We start from the raw sequence: 22,044 nt of genomic DNA on the forward strand, positions 1-22,044 counted from the left end.
TAGCCATGGTCCATCTCCTTCTCCAGCAGTGCATAGAGCAACCATGTTCCTTCCTGTCTTTCCCTCTTAATGTGTCTCTCCTTCTTTCTTCCAAGTGAACTTATGAACTTGTGGCCATTATCAGGGTCAGTCACAGTCCACCACAGAAGAACGTGGGTAATGTATCATAATGAGGAATGATAGGCTCCCCAAGAAGCATCTGAGAGGTTAACATCAATACATGAGCACTGCACATGTACATGCACTTCGCCCTGCCGCTGCATCTTGCTTCAGTCTCTGTGATAAGAGATGAACATCAATGAACTAGCACAGCTGCAACAGACACAAGAAACAGTACCTTCAAAGGGAGATTTTATTCCATCCACATGTAATCACTGGTACATCGACCTGGTCAGTTAATCTTGCTCTTTATCTCTCTTTCCCTGCCTCTGTGTTTCTCTCGTTCTCTCTATCTCTCTGCATACTGGCCGCGCGCTGTCATAAACAACCACACCTGTTTCCATGGTAGCAGCAGACAGGCTATATACTGTGCACAGTCTCTGGTGAGTGAGGAGGAGAGGGCGGGAGGGACGAAGGAAAGAGAGGGAGGGGGATTATTCGTGCTTCCATCAGCATCAACACAGCAGAGGGAGAGAGGAGAGGGGAGAGATGCAGGGTCTTCCAGCGCAGTACAGGAGGAGGAGGAGGAGTAGGAGGAGGTAGAGGCGGGTCTTCCCTCGCTCTGTATTCAAATGAACAGGATCCCACAGCACAGATGTCACATGACCACAGCGAGGGAGGCTGGGGCCTGCACAGCTCACTCAAGAGTTAGTGGGGCTGTGTCAGCTCAATGATGATGTCATGATTTATTTTGAGGAAGTGATGTCAGGCCTCTGCAGTGAGGCTGGTGGTGTCTACAGCAGTTGAGAAGCTGGATGGGCCTGATTTTTCAGTTGTAAGATCCAGCTGCCATACAAAAAGAGATGATCTGAACAGACACCATTACCCTTGGAATAAGATATAAATATGTTTAATTTTAAATATTTACGGAAATATGTTATATACTATATATATATATATATATATATATATATATATATATATATATATATATATATATATATATATATATATATATATATATATATATATATATATATATGTATATATACACACACAAATCTATATGTCTGTGCGTGTTTGTCCCAATATTTAAATGTCCTTTTAATTTCTGCTTAAGCTAAAGTTACATAAGTTACATAATACATTACAAACATGTTTGTCGTTTCACAGACTTTGACTAAAGATCTTTCACTACTGCACATAATAAGCTTGCAATGACAGACCCACAGTCAGAGACAGTCTGTTGTGTTAATTGAGACTAAATTTGTCTTTGCTTGTATTGAAACCAGTGTTGGAGATTTAGCGTGACTGGCTGTTCCCGCTCTTTGGCGAGCTACAATAAAAAAGCTGATATGTTGAACAGTAAGATTGATTCTTGTTTGTGTTTACACAATAGCTCAGTGAGTTGATACACAGTGTGTCTGCATGTCGGTATGTGTAAGAAAGAGATAGAGAGATGTGTCAGTGTGTTGACTGTTGACTCAGCTGTTGAGGATCACAGTGACAACAACAGAGCCAGCAGTACACATCTGTGTGGTCTTCAGTTTAGACTTGCACTGATTAACAAGGCCTGTAAATGTCAGTCAATAGTACAGGCAAATATGACATCTGCTTTTATACAGGCTGTCCATTTTTTGTATATAGTAACAGTTTTAGCTAATTTTTTGAAGTTTTTCTTCATCCATTTCCATAATCTTGTAATTTCAAATTTGCTGGGCACATTGGTCAGCCCACTGAAACTAATGGTTTGTGAATCATTTAAAACTTGCTTTCAGAAATAATAAATAAATTAATCCAACTAGATAAAAAATAACCAAATATTCTTAAATAATATGACTTCTACACATTGTAATAATAAGGCTGTACATTGTGATGTTCTTACTTTCATCTCAATGATGGTCTGCAGGGCCTTGGTTTTGCTTGGATCCTGATGCAGTTGGTTTCTTCTGTGCAGTTCCTAACAGAAAAGACATACAATTATGTTGCACCTGTACAGCAGAATGTATTGTGACGACTACATGATTATCTGCCTTAACAAGACAAACAAATAATTATTTATTTCATGCAAATGATATGCTCTGCAGAGATTTCAGTTTACACATTACATAATCAATATGCTCATGCTTACTTAAGCAGCACAGCATCCAAAGTTTGTAATAGTCTGCCCTCTAGTGATGAATAAATATACAACACTCTGTTTTCTCTGTCACACAGTATACTATACATATTAATATCAAGCATAACCTTAAATATAAAATACCTCTCGAAGGTGGATGTTTTCCTTCTCCTTTTGATCCAGAATGACTTCCAGGTGTCCTAGCTGGGCTTCGGCCTCAGCAATGCGCCTTGCTCTCTCTTGTTCTTCCTCCTCAGATGCCCTGCCTGGCCCAGAGGGCAGCCCTTTGCTCTGTAACATCTCCAGCAGCTTCTTAATGGACTCATCCCTAGCCCCTAGTGTCTGTTTCTGGGTCTCAATCCTCAGCTCCATTTCTTCCAATGTCTTTCTGAGCAAGAAGAGCTCCTTAGCCTGCCTGTCGTGTTCGGCCTGCAGCCGACGGAAGTTCTCCTCCGTCAGCTCGATGGTGGTGAAGTGCTCAGAACCTGATCGGTTGCCACTCTCCTGCTGCAAAAGGTGGTTCAGGTCTCTCTGTGTGCGCAGCTCATCCTGCAGAGCCTGGATGGTCATCTGGAGATGCTGATAAACACACACATAAACACACACACGTATACACACAAAAAGACTCAAAAGAATATTCTAATTAAAAATAGCACACAATGAGTAGATTTTCATGATAACACTCCACAAGGTTGCCACACACACTGCTGAAATGCTGTTGTACACTGTTCTGTAGACAAATGCTACAATGGGTCAAACATGCAGAACACTTGACCTTTGGATATTTTGAAAAACGAACAGACTGCATAACGTTTGCTACTGTTAAATGACAGGGTGGCCTATTAAATATGTGAGATTTCTTTTCTTTGTTTTTATTTTTTTTCAAATTTAAGTCTTTTTAAAATTACGGAATTTTGAAAACTTTAATTTTTACTAGTGTGTTTTGTGTTTTTATACACGTGAGCAAATTACAAAAGGTTATTAAATTGTTAATCAAACCAAAACACGCAGTTCTGCAGCACAGAAAAGGCCTTTCCGCTCTTCCACTTGTACTTGCAAGTCTAAGAAGTCTATTATTAATACTGTGCTTCAAACATCTATGGTGATATAAAATAATAGGACAAAGGGTTGTCCAAAGTAAAATGATTTAATAAAGCACTGCCCTGTGTTGAAAATACTGTCTGCTTATGATCACATACTTATTTATATATTGGAAAATAATGACAAATAGGTAGACAAGTTATGTACAGTACATTATACATAAACTGTAGCGAGGAAAAAGCTACATGTTTAATAAAGGTGTCTGGAATTTGTGTATGTCCAGAATAAATAAAAATAAAAAATACACACTGTATTCTATCATTTTTCACTGTGTGTAGCGGTGTTGGTTTTGGGTTCATGGCAGCAATTTTAGGACCAACTTTCTGTGAAAGATTGATTCAGACTGTGTTGGCCTGCTGAAATTTTCAACCACTAGATATCTCCAGAGCAACAGATCAGTCCGTATACAGAAATAGGCCCAAGGTGACAGAGTGGAAACTGACACTGAAATCAAGCCAACTTTACAGGAAGTTTGGGGTTGTAGGGTGTGTGGTACCACAACAGGATGGAGCACTAGACAGGTTTGGATTGATATTAAGCAAACAAACCCATTACTATCTATAGTCTTACTGGGTTTATGAGGAAACATGAGGGTTCACAGGACAAAACGGTTGACTAAATTGCTGAAATTTTATCACATCCTTTTGAAGATTATAGGTCTCAGAGGCGAGGAGGTTGTAAGGTGCAAAGGGATTGCCAGGTGTCTGATAATACACGCCACACTGAAGGTGACTCCATGTTGTGCACACAACAAGTGGTGCAAACATTGGGACAAACCTTGGTTCTCCTGGCATCCAGCAGCTGCAGAGCATGGGCAGAATGAACAGAAAAACAAATGTATGGTAAAAACAGAGCGTCAGAGCATGATGCAACAGAGATGGATGATTAACGCAAAGCAGCCAGAGTTTAAAGTGAGAGAGTGAGTGAGAGTTTTTGGTCTTCAGTACACAGTACATTTTTCACAGAAGACATTTTGGGCCATCACAGCAGTGACAGCCAAAGTCAAATTAATAATTTTAATTTAGCTGTCTTTCATTTAGATGAGTTGGTTCCAGGGTCTGGTATTGCTCATGCTGACTGAGTTTAGCTGTCATCACAAGTCAAAATGTCTGCCATGAAAAAAGTTAATATACATAAAACAAAATATGACTTTATCAAGATGACCTTTCTGGAGAGAGATGAGAAAAAGGTTTAAATCAGCCCTAATTGGACTCAGATCAATCACCTGGATTTTACAATTACTATCGATGTTAGATTAGATGGATACTTAATAGATGGATTAAGTCGTGTTAGTAATAAAATGAAGAGCAGAATTAGAAACAAAATTAGCAGTAGTGCAGCAGGGTAGACAATGATGCTGATCTGCTTTATTAGTTAAATACAACTGTGTATTAATCCCTAACCTTATTAAAACGGCAAAAATGCTATTACAAACTAAGTACAAGATCAGACATACTGTAATACTGTATGGATGTAACATGTACTCTTCCAACCATAAGGGAACAGTGCTGTCAGTAGAAGATACTGATGAAGGTTCTGCTGAATGCAGCACGACTGCCATCTTCAGCAGTTCTGGTCACATTCACTTACACAGTTTTTTCATTAGTTTCATTGGTCCAACAACAGAAACCACCTCATACTGTACATTTCAAACACTGTGTGTGTAATGCATTCATTTGCATCTCCATCACTTACTAACATCGACATCAATTACAGAAAATGATCTGCACACAGTCCAAACCTTAAAACTAAAACATTTTACTGACAGTGCAATAAGTTATTTCCATCTGCAATATGTGCAGTAATCCTCGATGAAATGTTTTCTGTATGAAATCTCTTCTTGTCCTCTGATTAATACATGTGCTGTTGTTGTAGCTGGGCTTAAGAACCAATCAAAATGCTAAAGATGAGTTGTAACCATGTAAAGAATAACTCCCCTGAAAGCACACTTGGATGCACTTGGAGAAAATAATTATGCTAGTAGTGTCATGATCTGGCTCCGGGTTTCATTTTGTCTTCAACAGATTCACTTCCTGCTCTGGACGTTTATTTCGGAGCCTCTTTCTCACACTTCCTGTTCCATAGTTTATTCTGTCAGCTTCACTAGTCATCATCAGCTGCTCCCTTGCCTATTTTATCCAGCTCTCCCCTGAGTTCACTGCCAGATTCTTGTCGAGCTTTCCTGCTGTATGCCCAGTCTCTGACTCTATGTCAAGTGCTCTGTTATCTGATTTCCTTGGTCTGAGGTTTGGTTTATTGTGTTCCCTTCTTTGCTCTGTAATGTGCACAGTTTCAGTAGTTGTTTGTTCCTGCCTCTGCTTTTTGGTTTGTATGTGCATGCTCTGTTTTGGCTCTCCCCTGGTCATTGTATTTATGTCTTGGCCGTTGTGCAGTAGTTTCCAGTTTTGGGGTCTTTAGTTAAGTTTCTAATCTGTTATCTTGTCTGAACTATTTCTGTTTTTAGAAGTGATGGTTAGTTTTCTTCCCCCTTCTGGTGTAAAAAAAAAAAAAACTTACTTTGTCTGTTACACTCCCTCTCTCCATGATTACTTTGGGGTCCACCAAAATTCAAATCGTGACAAGTAGTTAATTTTTATTAAAGGAGAAGCAAATTCTTGCACTAATTAAATATTTTTTTCTTTTACCATAACCTCATTTTTTGATCCACATGTGTCACTTCTGATGATTTAAAAAAAAAGAAATAAAAAAAATTGTGCTTGCAGAAAGTGTATTTTGTTAGGCTTAGGGATAAGTTTACATACATCAAATTGTTATATTTTATGTGTTGATGCAACTTAACCCCAAACTTAACCTAATAATGCACATTGAGCTATAATTTAAATATTCATTTCCTGGTTTAAAACTAAATCCTTGTTTGCACAGTAAAACTGTGCCATGTTAAATGTGGCACAGAGGAAAAATTTAAACTTGTCAAAGCAAACCCCTTTGCTCTCTCCTCTATATTACCAGACTCCCTCTCCCTTTGTTCTCAGTACTTCTCTCAGTTGTGATCAATAACCTTCTGTCTTTGAACTAAACCACATGAGCCAGTCCAGTGATTCCATCTGTGTAATTGCACTTTGAGTTTGAAGTGACACATGGCCACTCTTCTAGTGCCCACCGTGCACAATTGGACCAGCCCCTATGAGTCATACGTGACTCAACAGATATTGGGGGTGTGGACACTCAGCCTCATAAGAGGACTTAATAAGAGAATCAAGGAAAGATGCTGAACTGCAGTATTCTGGTATGGTAGTATTTTTATTTATTTATTTATTTTTAAGTACTTAATCTAAGTTTGTATGCAATCAACATATTTTTGTACTGTATCAGTATAATTAATCTCCCGGACATGATTGCCAGGAGTATGGGAATCAATACAATACTGTTCATTGAGATGAGACCTCATGTGACATGCAGGAAAAGTTAGTGGCTTAGTGAAATGTTTAGTTATTTTGACCAAAGTGGCTGAGCAACCATCGGACTGAGACCCCTAAAGCCAATCTGCTAGCATGTCTCAAAATGAGTTTTGCAAAGAGATGTGAAAACTCTCAAAGCTACTGTTTTTTTTTCCTGAAGAGACTGTGGATGTCTTTGGTTAGTTTTTTGCAAGACATTCAAAAACTGTAAACTTCACTAAAAACGTAATAATCTGTGATTTGTTTAATTTAATGTGTTTAGTATAATGCAGTGTGAACAAAGGGAATTGATCTTCTTTCCTTGTTAAAAGAAGATCTCTTCACTGTTGGAGTTTTCTTATGGACAAAAGACAGCATTGGACTGTAAAATGTCTTATCCCCTTTGCTTTGTTCTTCCAGCTTCCATTCCTTTCCTAATCTTACTACCCTTGCTCTCTGCAAATGTTTCCTGGATTCTCTACAGCTCTATATAATTTTATGGAGGAGAGACACTCTTCATTTCACCAGTTTCCTTTCGTTTGAATGAGGCAGCAGCCATCTTGTGTGCTCAGATGACTATAGTTGCCAAGGGAAGGATCCATGGGCTCCTTCAGCTCACTGTGTCATGACATTGCTAAAAACATAGATCTGTTTGTGCATCATGTACATATGACTGCTGCAAGCTCATTTACTGCACAGAACTGTCAACTCAACATACTGGACGTATCATCATACACAATATGCACACCTGTTAAACCACCATAACCTTGAACCGTATGTGAAAACAAATTCTCCTACACAGAATACAGACTGCTGGTGATGCATAGGCTGCTGAACACACAGATGGCTGAACAACAAAAGAAGAAACCTACAATCAAAAATGTAACCAACAGTTACGATGTAATCTAAACTTTAGTTTGAAAAAACAGTGCCACCCTGCTCACATGTTCACTTTTAATATTCAGTTACATGTAACAATTGGTAAATAACAGTAAATAATATCATTACAAGTTAAGTCGGAGGCACGGTGTCTTTGCACAGACAGAGTGGCTCAGCCTCCATTTTGGGGATTGTGTTGATGAAGGCTGACTGGGTGGCTGAGCAGCAGTGGTCATGACTCAGTCAGATATGGTACGCTCTAGCTCACACACTTGCCTCCAGCAGCTCTTGTCCAGCTTCAGCACGACAAAAACATTTCAGCTGAATTTAAGTCAAATGCTTCTGTATTACAACAGCCTGAACCAGTTGCATAGGATATTAAAAATGCAGCACACAAAACAGTCCTGGACTAATCATTGCCTCGAGTTACATCGACTGTTTTGATTAAAGCTCTGCAGGCTACGGTTGGTATTTCACTCACAGTGAAGTGGGTGATTTGCAAAACAGACCATAATGCCTGAATGGTTTTCTTTTCTTAAGATGTGATGAAAAAAAGGTGCATATTCTCAGATCTTATTTTTCACAAGATAAATAATGCATGGCATTTGCTCAAGCTAATAGAAGCCTCGGGCACCTGATGCAATTGTGAAGGGTCCTACAAGACAGATGTAATGATTGGCCTGAAATTACTTCATTATTAATGAGGCAATTTGCTCCTCAGTCACCCTCTCAACAACCCCGATGGGTGTGACCAAACCCATCCACCATAAGTATACACTTATGTAAGGATGCCTCACAGCCCCAGAAATCAAGATAGAAAAGACCAATTATAGCACCAAGGCACATCTGCCTTTTATTACCTGACATACTTCATTAATGAAGCGTACCGAGAAGGATATAAATATCTTTCAGTGCAGAGTGGGAGAGAACACTGACGGATGAGGCTGAGGATAAAAAAGAATCTTCTTTTTCTATCAAGCACAAAGGCACATAAGCCCACACTGTACAGCTTTCATAATCTGCTGGACACTTTCAGTTTCTACAGTGTAAATGGCTAAAAATATATATACAGCACTGTGATCCACACCGAGTATTTAATCGCACTGAACATAAGGAATAAGTGAAATGATAAATGGCTTGGGTCAGTCTCAGTGAAGGTTTAGCTTGAACAGGCACATTTTTCTCCAACATTTTCATGAATCATAAAGATATAAGGGAACCAAAGTACCTCTGGCTCCCCTCTAAGGCTCGCCAGCAGGTAAACTCCTCCAACTGTAAGGAACAGAGCTCTACACCCTCTCCTTTAGGGCCAGCTGAAAAACAAAAGCCTCTTTAAACTCGAGGGAAAACAGATAAGTCGTATTCATTTAAGACGGTAATCATTGCTCTCATTTAAGAGTCACGCCAACGGTAGTCTGCTATAACCTTGAAGGGTGGAGTGACAGTGTCTGCCACTTTGAGTAATGAGTGGCCTACTGGCCTGTCTGTGTTTGACAATGTCACTCAACCAGACAGACAGAAACACAGACAGAACGGCACAAAAACCACGAGCAGCTCACAAAATTCAGCCTTACGTTGCTTGAGGCGTTGTGCAATTTGCTGCATCATGCCACAGCCTGATTCAAACTGGAAAACACTCACACACACGGTAGAGCTCATTGTAGCCAGTCAAGTAATATGCTGACCTATTCCACAATTTACCTCAACGTGTCATGCACTTTCATTTGCAGATGAATTATCAACCTAAACCAAGGGCTTTATATCCAAGCACTCTCTCTGCACTATGAGTCAGCTAACTTTTTGCTGTTATTTATGTCCCAGAGATGTTAAAATGAGGATAATATAAGCCTGTGACTGAGAAAACCTTTAACAATATGAAAACAAAGGGTGACGCACAGCATTCTTCTGAATGAATGAATTAAATAATAGTATGTGATGTTTGGCTGCTTATATATATTGTGAAGGCCAGATGAACAGGAATAGACCGTGAGAGATAATCAGAGTCAGGGTAAGTAAAGGAAAGATGGTTTAATAAGGGAGTGACAAAGATAAAGAGAGAAAGACATAGGGTGTCTAAGTTCCCTTGACATTTGTATCTTGGTTTTGTGCCTGCTCTTGTCAGTAAGTGATTAAACTGGGTCATGACTACACACTCACAAGAAGGCAAACAAAGAAATCTTTTGACATCTCACTCTCTGGGGCCAATATGATAATAAAATCTAAAAATGAACTAAACTGAAGTGATGCTGTGGCATCATGCTTTTCCCTCAATCAATAAACAACTGAGAGCAGGTTTGTCTTGTTAAACTGTGGCTCATACATCGTACAAGGCAAAAGCCTCGTATATTTGTTCAGATGTAAAAAAGTAGGCTACAGAAAACAAGATTAAATTGTTTAGAATTTCCTGTTGCTCAAGTGCTCTCTCTCACATTGATTCTATACTAGACAACTAAGCAAAGAGAGTGTGTATTTAAATATTTATGCACACAAAGTACTCTTTCCAGAAAGGTGTCAGAAAGTACTGAACAACATGACTGACGGCAATAAAGCTCTAAATTCTTGGACTGAGGAAGACAGTGGTCCATTGGGGAAAAGAGGATGTCAAAAGCAGAGACACAGATCAAAAGTGATAACTGACTAGCAGAAACTGAAATTTACTGCAGTAATGAGTGGATTATGACAGCTCAGAGGGCTGGTCTCACCTGGTTCTCCTCGTGAGTGACTCTCATCTGTTCTTTGAGGATTGATGTGCGTGCTGCCTCTTCTTTCCTCATTATCCTCTCCTTCTTCAGCTCAGGACTCCAGAAACTCTTGATGCTGTTGGTGGACGATCCCAACTTACTATCCTTCACGTCAAGCTCCCTGCGCAGCATCTCATTCTCCCTCTGCATCTCCCTGAGCTGGGCCTGCATCTCCAGCAGTTCCCCCCCACTGCCCCGCACTGTCTGCCTCAGAAGGGCTGAGGGCACCCCCTGGTGGTGGTGGTGGTGGTGTAGCATGGAGAGGGAGCCCAGGTCACTGTAAGACAGAAGGTCAGCATGGGGCAGCCCTACTGAAGCAATGTTGGGACTGCTGCCCATGGCTGTGACGCGGCCCCCATACATAGCCCGGCTGGTGGCACGACCCAGAGTCATAGTGCCTCTGGGGTAGGTGGCAGTGGAACCCACACCCTCATGGTCGCTCAGGTACATAGGCCCTGAAGTAGCATAGGCAGCATTGAGCGACTGGATGTTCTCCATGGAGAGTGTCTTACCCCCCGCACCACCCCCACCCCCGCTATTGGCCCTCCGATGGCCCAGTCTGGGGGACCTCGGCAGGCGTGGGGACCGTGCAGGGCTGCTCTCTATGTGGCCTACAGCTCTGGCACTGCCGTACATGTCCTGTGAATCTGCAGTGTAGCCACCAGAGGGTCCTTAACAGAGGCGTGCTTAAATGAGAATGCTTTGACTCTCCGAACTGCACATGGGTGACTTAGTAGTTGGAGCACATCAAAGTCAGATCTGAGGAAACAGGAGAGAAGCACCTGTTAGATGAATAACAACTGTTTGTGTCAGATGAAAAGCTTGCTAAAGGCATGTAGTTTAAAAAAGAACATTTCCTTCAGAAATTGAGCTGGGTGAAACAAATGGATTTGTCCTGGAGATTGCTACAGTGTAGATGAAAAAGGATATAGTTCTGGTAGCTTTAGGACTGTATTATTCAACATCACCAGCAAACTGACACATATTACAGTATGTGGCTCCTATTTCAAAAGGCCCACAGGAATTTCCCAGCATCATCCTGGATTTCCCACTGGCAAGCATTTATCTAAATCCCATTAATGCTGCTGATACAAACAGGATAGACAGAATAAAAACCACACAGTATATCAGCTAAACAACAGACTAATTAAAACACAGGCTAGTGCAGTATGTCTCATACTGTATTTGTCTGTTCTGATAAGTGATGGTGATCATTTATAGATCAGATGCATCCAATGCATGTTTTTGTTTAAGTGCCTGAATAGAGAAGGGTTAAGAGCATTTCTGTCCTGGTGTGATAAATCAACTAAGGAAAATGTATACAGTTTATACAGTTCTAGATAAACAAAATTAGCGAATATAAACATAACAGACATACCATACTAAAACCTAATCAGCTTTTCTAATTGCAATTTTAATTAAAATCATAAAACTTCAAAGATTTTTAAAACAGTGCACATCCTTCTGCCTAAAAAGGGATAAGGGAGCCTTAATTTTTAATTGTGTAATAATGGCCTTCCCTTTTTAAAGCTTCAATATATCACAAGATATATCACAGTCCACGAGTTATTAACGTTTGAGATGGCAGGTGAAGATGGTTTCATTATTCCAATATGGTATTAAATGTTGAATAAAAGATGCCGTTTAAGAACAAATGCTGGAAACAAAGACATGGGGGCAGTTAAAGTCATAAGTTGTCTGGTCCTTCTTCACTGAAAAAGAACTATGGTACTTTTCCTCCACTGGTGACAGTCGCTGCTCAGACACCAGTTGCCATGGTGACTATGTCTTGGCTAATAGAGATAAAATACCTCAGTCATCTGACATAACCGTGGCATAAGTTTCCAAAAGGTGAGTGAAGAAACTGTGGCCAAAAGCAGCTTGTGTGTGTTGTAGCACTGGCAATGTAACATGCTGCTCTAAAGGCTACATGGGTGATTTCTTGTTAATAATCCCAAGCTTTTATCTTAGGAAATTCTTTTATTTTGCTTTATAGGACATAAGGGGCAGTTCAAGCCAAATAGAACCATGTGTCAGCAGGTCTCCATGGCATATAAAATCAAGTAAGGTTTTGTGATGACAGGAAGTCTCATCCACACTCGCAGAGCCATCATCTGCAAGGAAACACTTGGCCAGGAGCAAATCACTGCAGCCTGGCAGAGGAGATCAGACAGGACACCCTCTGTTAGCTATATTAATAACAGGTGTCTAGAAATTTGGACTGGACTGTACAAATATAAAATGGCTGAACTCATTTAACTGAATTTGTTTAAACTCTTAGAGAGTAAATGCCTTAAGGGTATGATTCATATTGTAGCCTATAACAGTAGAAAACAACAAATTTTATGTTCCTTCAAGAGACAGGGGCAAACTATGTTTGAATCTTAAATATGCAGAAATATGCATCAACAACCATCAATGCTCTCATCTTCGTTGGTCAGTCACAGCAGCTCTGTGAAGACTGGTGAATGTTTTATGAATCAAACAGCATTCAGCAATGGGCTTCAAGTCTTTTGTACCTCTTTACGTCATCTTACGTTATGAAATCTCACACGTCAGCCTCCTTGTTAAAATTGACATATACTATTAAGTACAATCAAGTATGATTTGATTATGTAGCTACCTTTGTGATTGTAAATTACAGAAAATTATGTGAAGTTGTGTGAGAAAAAAAATTCTTCCAACTGTGTTGTGGTGGTAAGCCACTGATCTGGGATGTATCCCATGTGACAGCAACATCCCTGCTTTGATTCCAGCTGAGGAACGTGCATGTCCTCCCCCTCACTCCCCATGCTTCATGTCAATCTTCACCAACAGCCACTGCAGTTAACAAAGGCTTAATGAAACACTATTAAAAAAAAGAACGCTGTCTACAGTATAACCTCTAAATTATTAAAATTTGAATTAAAAACAAAAATGACAAAATAAGACACACATTTAATGCCACTCTGAGTATCTCAACAAAATAAATTGTGTGTACTAAACAGCTACATGCAAAAGAACATTTGTATTGCATGGTATGGTGTTTCTGTTCATGCAGTCCATGCAGTGTCTACACACCCTGATCGCACAGGTCTGCTCAGATTTTACTGATTGATCGCTGGATGCATTAGAGCATTAGGAAGGAAATACTGACTTCCAAAGGCTTTGATCAAATAATGTAAAGTGTGTAGAAATGACATTATTAACCAGTATTTTTTAGATCTGCTAATTAGTTCGAAAATTCTAGAAAGTGGTGGAAAATACCAGCTAATGAATTACTGCAGATTTTTCTGTTTTATTTCACGCCACCCAAATTATAACAAATCTACAATAGCAAAGCTGCAATTCCCTTCATTGCAGGAGCTGCTTTTTTTTCTATAAATGACTTAAGTGATGACATTTCTTTGTTTAATAAAGCCACAATATGCAACTTTATTTAGCCACAATATGCGACCCAGGGCATGAAATTCTGAAGCTGTGTCAAAGTCTGTGGTGTCTCATAGATTCGCACAAGCTTCCTTTTATGTTTGCTTTACCCATGTGACACACAAGGTTTGGTCTTCTCTGATTGTTTAGAATGGCAAGTCTCATTCAAAAACAATACAAGGTCTCTGCACTGCTGTCAGTGCTGTTCTGGTAATTTGTGTCACAGGAGACTTTGACAGCCCCTCTCCACATTAAGATAAGCTATGAACCATATCTCTACTAGAAATAATTTACAATGTCATATGCTGTCCCTTTATTTATTTGATGCTTAACTAATAATTAGACTAATCCTTTTACCATGGGTGAAATCGACATCTACTTCAGGCACAATATTGTTAATTTATGGTCAACAGTAAGTAACATTGCTCTCACACTTGTATGTTTCATTAACAAATTAAATATTCCATTCTAAAGTGAAGGGTTTTAGTCCTGCATCAGCCAGATCCACACTGCTGATCGTGCGAGTGGAGGGAAATCACCACAGTGCAATGAGAGTATCATATTATTGCAGAAACAGTGATAATATTGGCATTACACAAGGGGTGTGTGCTGACAAAGCCAATCAAACCCACTAGCCCTCCCCACTGTCTTCTGATAGTTTTACCAAAGATACTCAAAAGTTAAACACAAAGATGGTGAATTACTATTTCATAGTTTCAGAATATTAAAGTTGTGTTATCAAAGCTGTGGATAACGTTTTGTTTTCAAACAGACATCTATAGTAATTGTTTGAATGGGATATTATACTTACCCAGTTTGAGGGTCTAAGGAGTACCATATGCTCTACAGACCTGTAATGCAAATTTGTGATATGTGATATTGGGCTTTATAAATTAAATCAAAATGATTTGATTTCACGAAGTTTTGCAAATAATGCCCATACTATCACTGCTATTAATCAATGATCTGTCATTATAGGCAATTGCTGTTGCTTATTGGTTGAAGGATATACAGCAAATAAGAAATTATCACTGACAACAGTGGTGCGGTACCAGAAGAAGGACAAAGAAGGGCGGACAAAGAAGGACGTTACTCTATAAATAGCCCTTATAATGGGCTGATAATGGTGACACTTCTTGTGAAGAGAGAAGTGCTAACCGGTTCAGTGCGGTCCAGTGCCACTTAAACAAGTGCAACACATGCAGCCTCTCCATCACGTATTCTGCTACGGAGCTTTAACGCCCCATACCTCCCAATGACTCCAAGGGTTGCTTGGCTGCATGAGTAAATGTAAATGTGCTTCTCCAAATGGCCCGTTCACAATTCAACCAAATTCCCATAGTCCTGCTTGTGTTAGAAATAGATCGTAAATGGAAACTGATCCATATCGAACAGCTGTTAAGTTGTTTGTCTTCCTTACACATGGGCCTCTCTTTTTACTTTAAACATTCGTCTTTTCACGGAATTTGTTGGGCTACATTTGATGCAACATGGGATGGCACCACCGAGCAAGTGACAGCTCAGTAGGCCCTACATGTTCGACGGACACAGCGTGGTGCGCGTCGAGCACTTGAATACACTAAGAATAATAGTCGTGGCGAAGCCGAATGAAACCTTTATTTTGAAATACGGCGCTGCTCTTTCGTTTCGACCGGCTTTTAAAATGCTAATTCCCAGGTATCTAGTGAGCACTGACTGGTTGTGTCCATGCAATCAACGGCCATAAAACGAGAAGGATTTTTTTAAACGCACATAGCCTGAGCGTTTTCCGGTAAGTCCTCACAAAACGCTCAAAATCTCGGATGATAACTGTGATTACTTTTATATTGAAAAACGAATAGGCTGGGTTTAAAATGAAATAAAACAAATATACCTTTATCGATGTTAATTCCTCTCCTTCGCCGCTCTAGACGGCATCTTGTCGACTCCATTCACCCCAGCAGCCTCTCTCAGAATCCTGCGCTGTCATTGGGCAGCGCACACGCTCTCTCTCCTCCTCTACACACCAGGGAGCAGCATCACCACTACTGCAAGTGGCAGCTGGCAGGAGGGGGGTGGGCGGCGAGATGCGGTGAGCGGCCTGCACTGAATTTCACATCGTATCGATGTTGAATGAAAATCTTTGTTTGTGTCCACTGGCATTACCTAATAATGGTTCAGATTTTTTTTTTCCTTTGAGGTTTTATATGTGCCACTTATGAGTTTAAATGTTGCTGATGAGGTTTACAGGTGTCCAGAATCACTGTGGCATTTTAGGGTGGATTTAAAAGGTTTTGTCTAACTTAGATCTAATCAGTGAGTATATACTGTATTGACAGCAGCTGCATTCCTGTGATTTGTGCGTTGGGAGAATTTTGTGTTCTGACATTGAACTCCCCGATGGCCCTTCCTCCCACACTGTACATATGATTACACCTGCCTTCCTGGCTTACATCAGGATGCTAAACAACGTAATGGTGATTCAGAGCACTTGGAGCAACATTTGTATAAAATTTGTCAAACAAGCCTTTTGGAATAAAGCAGAGCCTTGTGTCTGATTAATTCTTTTTGGACAAAGGTCTACAGCACAGAAGGATAAGCTAACCTAAGGTGCACACTTAAACATTATCAATGAGTAGAGGAAATTCATTGATGGTGTTAGTCTTTGTATGGGTATTGTTGAAAATATTATTTAGAAAATAAACCTAAGAAATTTGCACAGTAGATTATACTAGGATCACAGTATGCCAAAAGAACCACAAGTATAGTATAACCCCATTTGAAAATAACAGGGAGTTTAAGTATCCTGTAAAGTTGAAAATAGAAAAACTCAAGTAAAGCAAAATTGTTCATCACATTGTTAAAAACGACAGAACTTTAATAAATGTGGTCGATTTTTTTTCCACCACTGTCTAAAAATGACTGGGCTTATATACCAAAGGATGAAGTTGTGGTCAGCTAATCCTAGCACAGGACAGATGACCTGACACCTGACAGGCTCAACTCTGGGCACAAAGCACCCATGTCTTCAAGGATTTCCCGCTCTGTCACTACTCTTGCACATCTCATCCAGTTTATCCTTGGTGGCTGACATAGAATTACCTCACCACTGTGTGAATGTGGACCGAGTGTGCAAGAGAAGGGGAAATAAAAGCCGGTAACATACTCAAAGACATGCACACGTTTGCAAAGAGTTAGATGAGAAGATTGATGCCAAGATTTGCAGTATAGATAGAAAGATAAAAAACAAAGATAAAAAAAACGACTACAGTGGTTAGAAAGGGTTTCATGCATACATTTTGTTTAGCTAAAAATTGTTCAAATTGTCATGCAGATGAGAATAGATATAGACATAGAAACAGGACCGTACCTCGAGAAATTAAGCTCCAATAGCCAGCAAAAGTAAATGGAAAACCTAATAATAATAAATATATGAACAGATTTTCAGTGGTTCACTGCCAGATCTACTAATCTGTGAACAGTTGTACTCATGGAGGCAAGGCGACAATCTTTTATTAATCTACTGTAGCAGCAGCACCGCCCTACCATGGTGACATTTTTTATAGACATGACAGAAAGTCAAAACACAGAATCCAACTCACCCACAGAAAGGCAGGGGAAATCTCACAAGATAGCATTTGCATCCCCCAAATGTTAACAAAGTGTGACGTCCACTTCACTTTTACTATTATCCTTTTCATTCAACTTAGCATGAAAGTGAATAAGCATATATCTGTCAACTATTTATTCAGTTATAACTAATAAAGCCGCATGTTGTGTGGTCTGTTACACAACGATGAACAGGCTCCTCTACAAAGTACATTATTTAGACTGCAAGCATTAAATATCAGATTTACCTGAGGGAGCGACACATCCTGTGAGCCTGTCTGACAGAGGGAGCTGCTGCCGCACTATAAGTCAATATAAACTCATATGTCACACACTGACCTCGCCATGAGGTAAATACAGTACATCCCAAGTGTTGTGTTTCAGCAGTCCGCCCTGCAGGCTTTACCAAACCCGAACTGGCCGGCTTCTTTCTTCCTCCTGTTTTTATCTACCAATAGACCTCCTGGAATTACAGGGACTTTTTCCTATTTTAAATTGTAAACAGTGATGCTAAGTGTGCTTGACAGACCCCAGAGGAGAGGCATCAGCATTTCTGCATCCTGAACACAAATGCACAGAGACACACAGACCCGCTCTGTCTGCCTCTTTCGTTCTCTCTCTGGCACACATACACTGTCATATAAATAGGAAAGTGTAAAAATGGGCACCCAAGAAGCTCTTTGTACTCTCGTTTTTTAAATAACATTTATTTGAGCCCTTGCAGGGGCTTGACTTCTTTTCCTTCTTATGATTTGACCTGTAATATTCTCCTATGAGCCCCAGCCCCCATGTGGTTAGAACTGAAGTACAGCAAGAACTTTCCAGTTTATGTCCCTGTTTGTACAATTGTCAGTGTCCAATTAAATACAAATTGTTGCCAAGTTCTATGCAAGCACACAGGATCTCCTCTGGCTACATAACTAACTAAAATATACAGTATGTGCAAATTATACCAACATCTCCAAAAATCTAAATTACATAATATAAATGTTCTGTGGTAAAGGATGCATTTCTTTTAAAGTTAAATTAATATCTTTCCAACAGTTTCAACCTAAAAACTGAAATATTAGATTGTAGAAGTAGAATTCGGGGCACAGCCACAGTATTCCATAATAATAAATTGCACAGGTGCTCATAATGCTATGCCTGATCAGTGTTTATTATATACATATATATTTACAATTATATTACTGTTAGTAATGATGAACAGCATTTATCATCCAGCCTGTTCTCTTTCCCCAGGTGTCAAGTCCCTTCTGCATTATATGCTGACACTTAAGGTACCCGATTGATGCTTACTCACATATGTTTACTTACGTAGAAATATCAGTGGGTACTTATAATCTTACTAGAGTAAATTTTTGTTTGTGTATTTGAACCTTTACTGAAGTACTGTACAGTTTTTGAATACTTCATCCACCGAGTTTCTCAGTTCAAATTAGAGAGTTGGGCTTCCAACTCGGTCATCAGACATATATAATTAAATGTTGATAAGGTTTCTTTTTGATGCTTTCAATCACTGCCCTGTTGTAGTAGTCAATCTGTTTTCAGTTTCAATTTCATGACATAACAGCAAAAAAACTGTATCGTGAATCTGCTGATATGGAGATGGACCTATCCATCCATCTGTAGTTCAGAGCCAGCAAAAAGCTGTTCAGTCACACCAGGGCAGGAAGGCAGATGTGAATTTTTACCATTTGGCAGTTACTGTACATTTTTAGCAGTTTTGTAGTTTAAATGTATTCCATTTTAATGTTAAACAGTTTTGAGTTAAATATGTGGAGCTTTGAGTTAACACAGCAGTACTGGCAATCCTACACTTGTGCTATGCTAAGACGTTTTTCCCATTTCCTCCCTGTGCGATGCCCTGTTGTATTCAGACAGAGGGCACTGAAATCCAACTTCAAACTAACTTTACTGCAGTGAAACCATAAGCATACTGTCTTAATTTAAACATGAATGATCTTATTTTCATACCTTGATAAGTTGTGACCACAGGATATTTTTTTCTCTGATGTCACTGTGGGGGCTCAGTAGTTTTATTCTGTTAAAAGAGTAAAAAGAAAAAGTCAGACTTTTTTCTTTCTAGTGAAAGACATGCCATTTTTAAGCAAAAGTGATCATTATTTCCTAGTTAATGTTTTACTGTTATGAACATGATGAATTTCATATATGACAGTAAGTTAAACTTTTAAAAACTGTTACTGTTACTTTCTAAAAATCTTACTCTCCTGAAGTTAAACTAATTTAGCTTATGTCAGGTAATAAAAAATGAGCATTTTATTAAAGTTGTGTAATATTAAAATGTATACTCATCATGTTTTTACACATTCATATGAAATTAGAGCTACATTTGTATTGTTTATCTGTCTAGTCCCTCAGAATTCAGAGTTGGTGACATTTTTGTACTGTATAGAGCAGAAAACATCATAGTATGACATTGTGTGTTTCCGTATTATAAAGTGCAGCAGTTCACAGGTTGAGTTAATGTGTTTTTGTAGTATAAGATGCAGTGTCTGTTGTGAACTTGTGTGTTTCTGAAGTATAAAATGCAATAACAGTGACAGCATATTTGTGTTTTCTGTAATATAAAATGCAGTATCTGTTACAGTATAACTGTGTGTGTAGTATAAAGTGCAGTAATTGTGAAATGGTGACTTTATGTGTTTCTACCGTATGCAGTGCAGTACATTTCTCATTGTGCATTGTATTTTCACACAATGCTATAAACTCACTACTGGATGGCTATTGCACTTTATACTGTAGAAATATGCAATTTGTCCAGCGGAGACAAGTTTATTCAGACAAAACACACTGTCACACCATGAGATAGTTTCTGTATTTTGAACTGCATAAATGCCCAAACTCATGGGCCAGACACCGCACCTTATGCTACAGAAGCACACAAATCCCCCAAGAAAGAGTAACTGCACCGTAATCTACACATAAACCCAAACTTATTCTGCAACCTCACTGTATACTACAGAAGCACATAAACTCATCATTGGACAGTTTCTGTAACGCATTGTCCAAAGACAAGTTCAGGAAGGACAGAAACATGTGTAGCAGAAGGGTAAAAGCTTCCTTGCTCTTGATTTTCAGTATGAATATGGGCTGTGAAAGTTATGACTCACAGTCCTTTGGATCGATTAGGTGTTGTTACTTAGTAAAGTTAGTACAGCGCTTCATAATACTATGATGATGGCCACTGCATGGTGTGATATTATTAAAAGCGGGTACTACAGCCTCCAAGGTAAAATAAATAGGCTTTCAAACATATGATGGGGTTTTAGAGAAATCACAAAAGATCCTCATTACAACAACAAAAGTTTTATTACTTATTTTTCTGATTAGACTGCACAGGCATAAAATTTATATCTCCCTTAAACCATTAGCTTTTCATTTGAAACTTCCTGCATTACTCATTGTCCATCCCCAGTCTGTTCAGCCCAGACACATGAATACACCTGTGTGTGTGCAGAGCAATTAAAATGGAGCTTGATTATCAGTTTATTTAAATATATAAGAGCTGGGGGTACACCCTGGACAGGATCTCCAGTCTATCTTCGGGCCAGCACAGAGAGACGTACACAGACAGGCAACCATTCACACTTACATTCACACCTACGGGCTATTTAGAGTCACTATTTAAGATAACATGCATGTCTTTGGACTATGGGAGGAAACCAGACTAGCCACTGCTAAATAAAACCCCCACAGCTAACTCTAGTGGAGCTCATAGTAGTGTGTTTTCTGTACCTTTGTGCCTGTCACAGCTGAGGACGTACTCCTATAAACCCCACAATTCTGCTAGGCTGCTGTACAATCTCCAAAGACTAAGACAGTCGGCTGGATGTTATCCTGAACAAACTCACACACACACGCAAACATACACACATGCACACACACACACATGCAGACACACACACGCAGAAACACACACACTCACACACACACACACACACACACACACACACACACACACACACACACACGAGAAGGTAGCAGAGTGCCAGCCTTGGTATTGAGCTTTACTGAGGTGAATTGTCTTTTATGATAGTGGTGTGTAATGCTGTGTGCAGCAGTTTAAATTTCAGGTTCTACCACCAGTAGGTGCCAAAGTAAACTATCGCAAGGCTACAGAAAGAGTTTAATGGTACTTCTCTACAAAATTAAAAGTATTAGTCTGGCAGTGATGATGGCAACATTTACTTTTAAAATACCACAAAGTAAAACTATGAAGAATTTATGAGGGATTTTTAAAAACTGAATGTGATGTTTTTCTTCACCTCTGCTGTCATTGGTCATATGGTGTTATGGATCACATCCAGCTGTCATTTCTCATTTTCCTCCACAATATAATTAAATGAGAAATTTAGTAACAAAGTATAGGGAATTCTGGATGAATTGTGTAGGTGCCTCATAGTTTATTTTTGTTATTGTGAAAGAGATGAATTTACTATAGTTTCGCTAGACGTTAATGTGCAAAAAAGGTTAAATGACCAGACATGAAACAACAAAAGCTTTCAGCAGTCACCAAAGAGGTAGGAAACACTAAATAAAAGCATTTATTCTTTAAGTGATGTGTGTTTTGCTTCCAGACCTCCTGCTGTATTCACAGTTGTCTGTGACTAATGTGGAGGCCAAAATGTTCACATTAGTCAGAGTTTTTATGGTGAGATGCTTTCTCTTATTCACTTTTGTCCCTTTT

The 22,044-nt window shown here is 39.3% G+C and overlaps 1 protein-coding gene across 9 annotated transcripts in view; it reads right to left on the minus strand.

Moving 5' to 3' along the window:
- erc2 (ELKS/RAB6-interacting/CAST family member 2) overlaps positions 1–15,774 on the minus strand; it is a 34,880-nt gene extending 19,106 nt beyond the window's left edge. For 4 of the 9 annotated variants that reach the window (XM_067503323.1, XM_067503319.1, XM_067503316.1 and 1 more), the window contains exons 1-6: positions 15,619–15,756; positions 14,557–14,596; positions 10,299–11,096; positions 4,097–4,120; positions 2,363–2,797; positions 1,985–2,059 (exon numbers count right to left, since the gene is read on the minus strand). In XM_067503323.1, the coding sequence (XP_067359424.1) occupies positions 1,985–2,059; positions 2,363–2,797; positions 4,097–4,120; positions 10,299–10,973 (1,209 nt within the window). In that variant the 5' untranslated portion in view covers positions 10,974–11,096; positions 14,557–14,596; positions 15,619–15,756. Of the gene's footprint in view, positions 1–1,984; positions 2,060–2,362; positions 2,798–4,096; positions 4,121–10,298; positions 11,097–14,556; positions 14,597–15,618 lie in introns of all 9 variants that reach the window. The other 5 variants (XM_067503322.1, XM_067503320.1, XM_067503321.1 and 2 more) reach the window with 5 other exon arrangements.
- Positions 15,775–22,044: the final 6,270 nt, after the last annotated feature.

Source organism: Channa argus, chromosome 5 (genome assembly GCF_033026475.1).
Source record: "Channa argus isolate prfri chromosome 5, Channa argus male v1.0, whole genome shotgun sequence".
Classification (NCBI taxonomy): domain Eukaryota; kingdom Metazoa; phylum Chordata; class Actinopteri; order Anabantiformes; family Channidae; genus Channa; species Channa argus.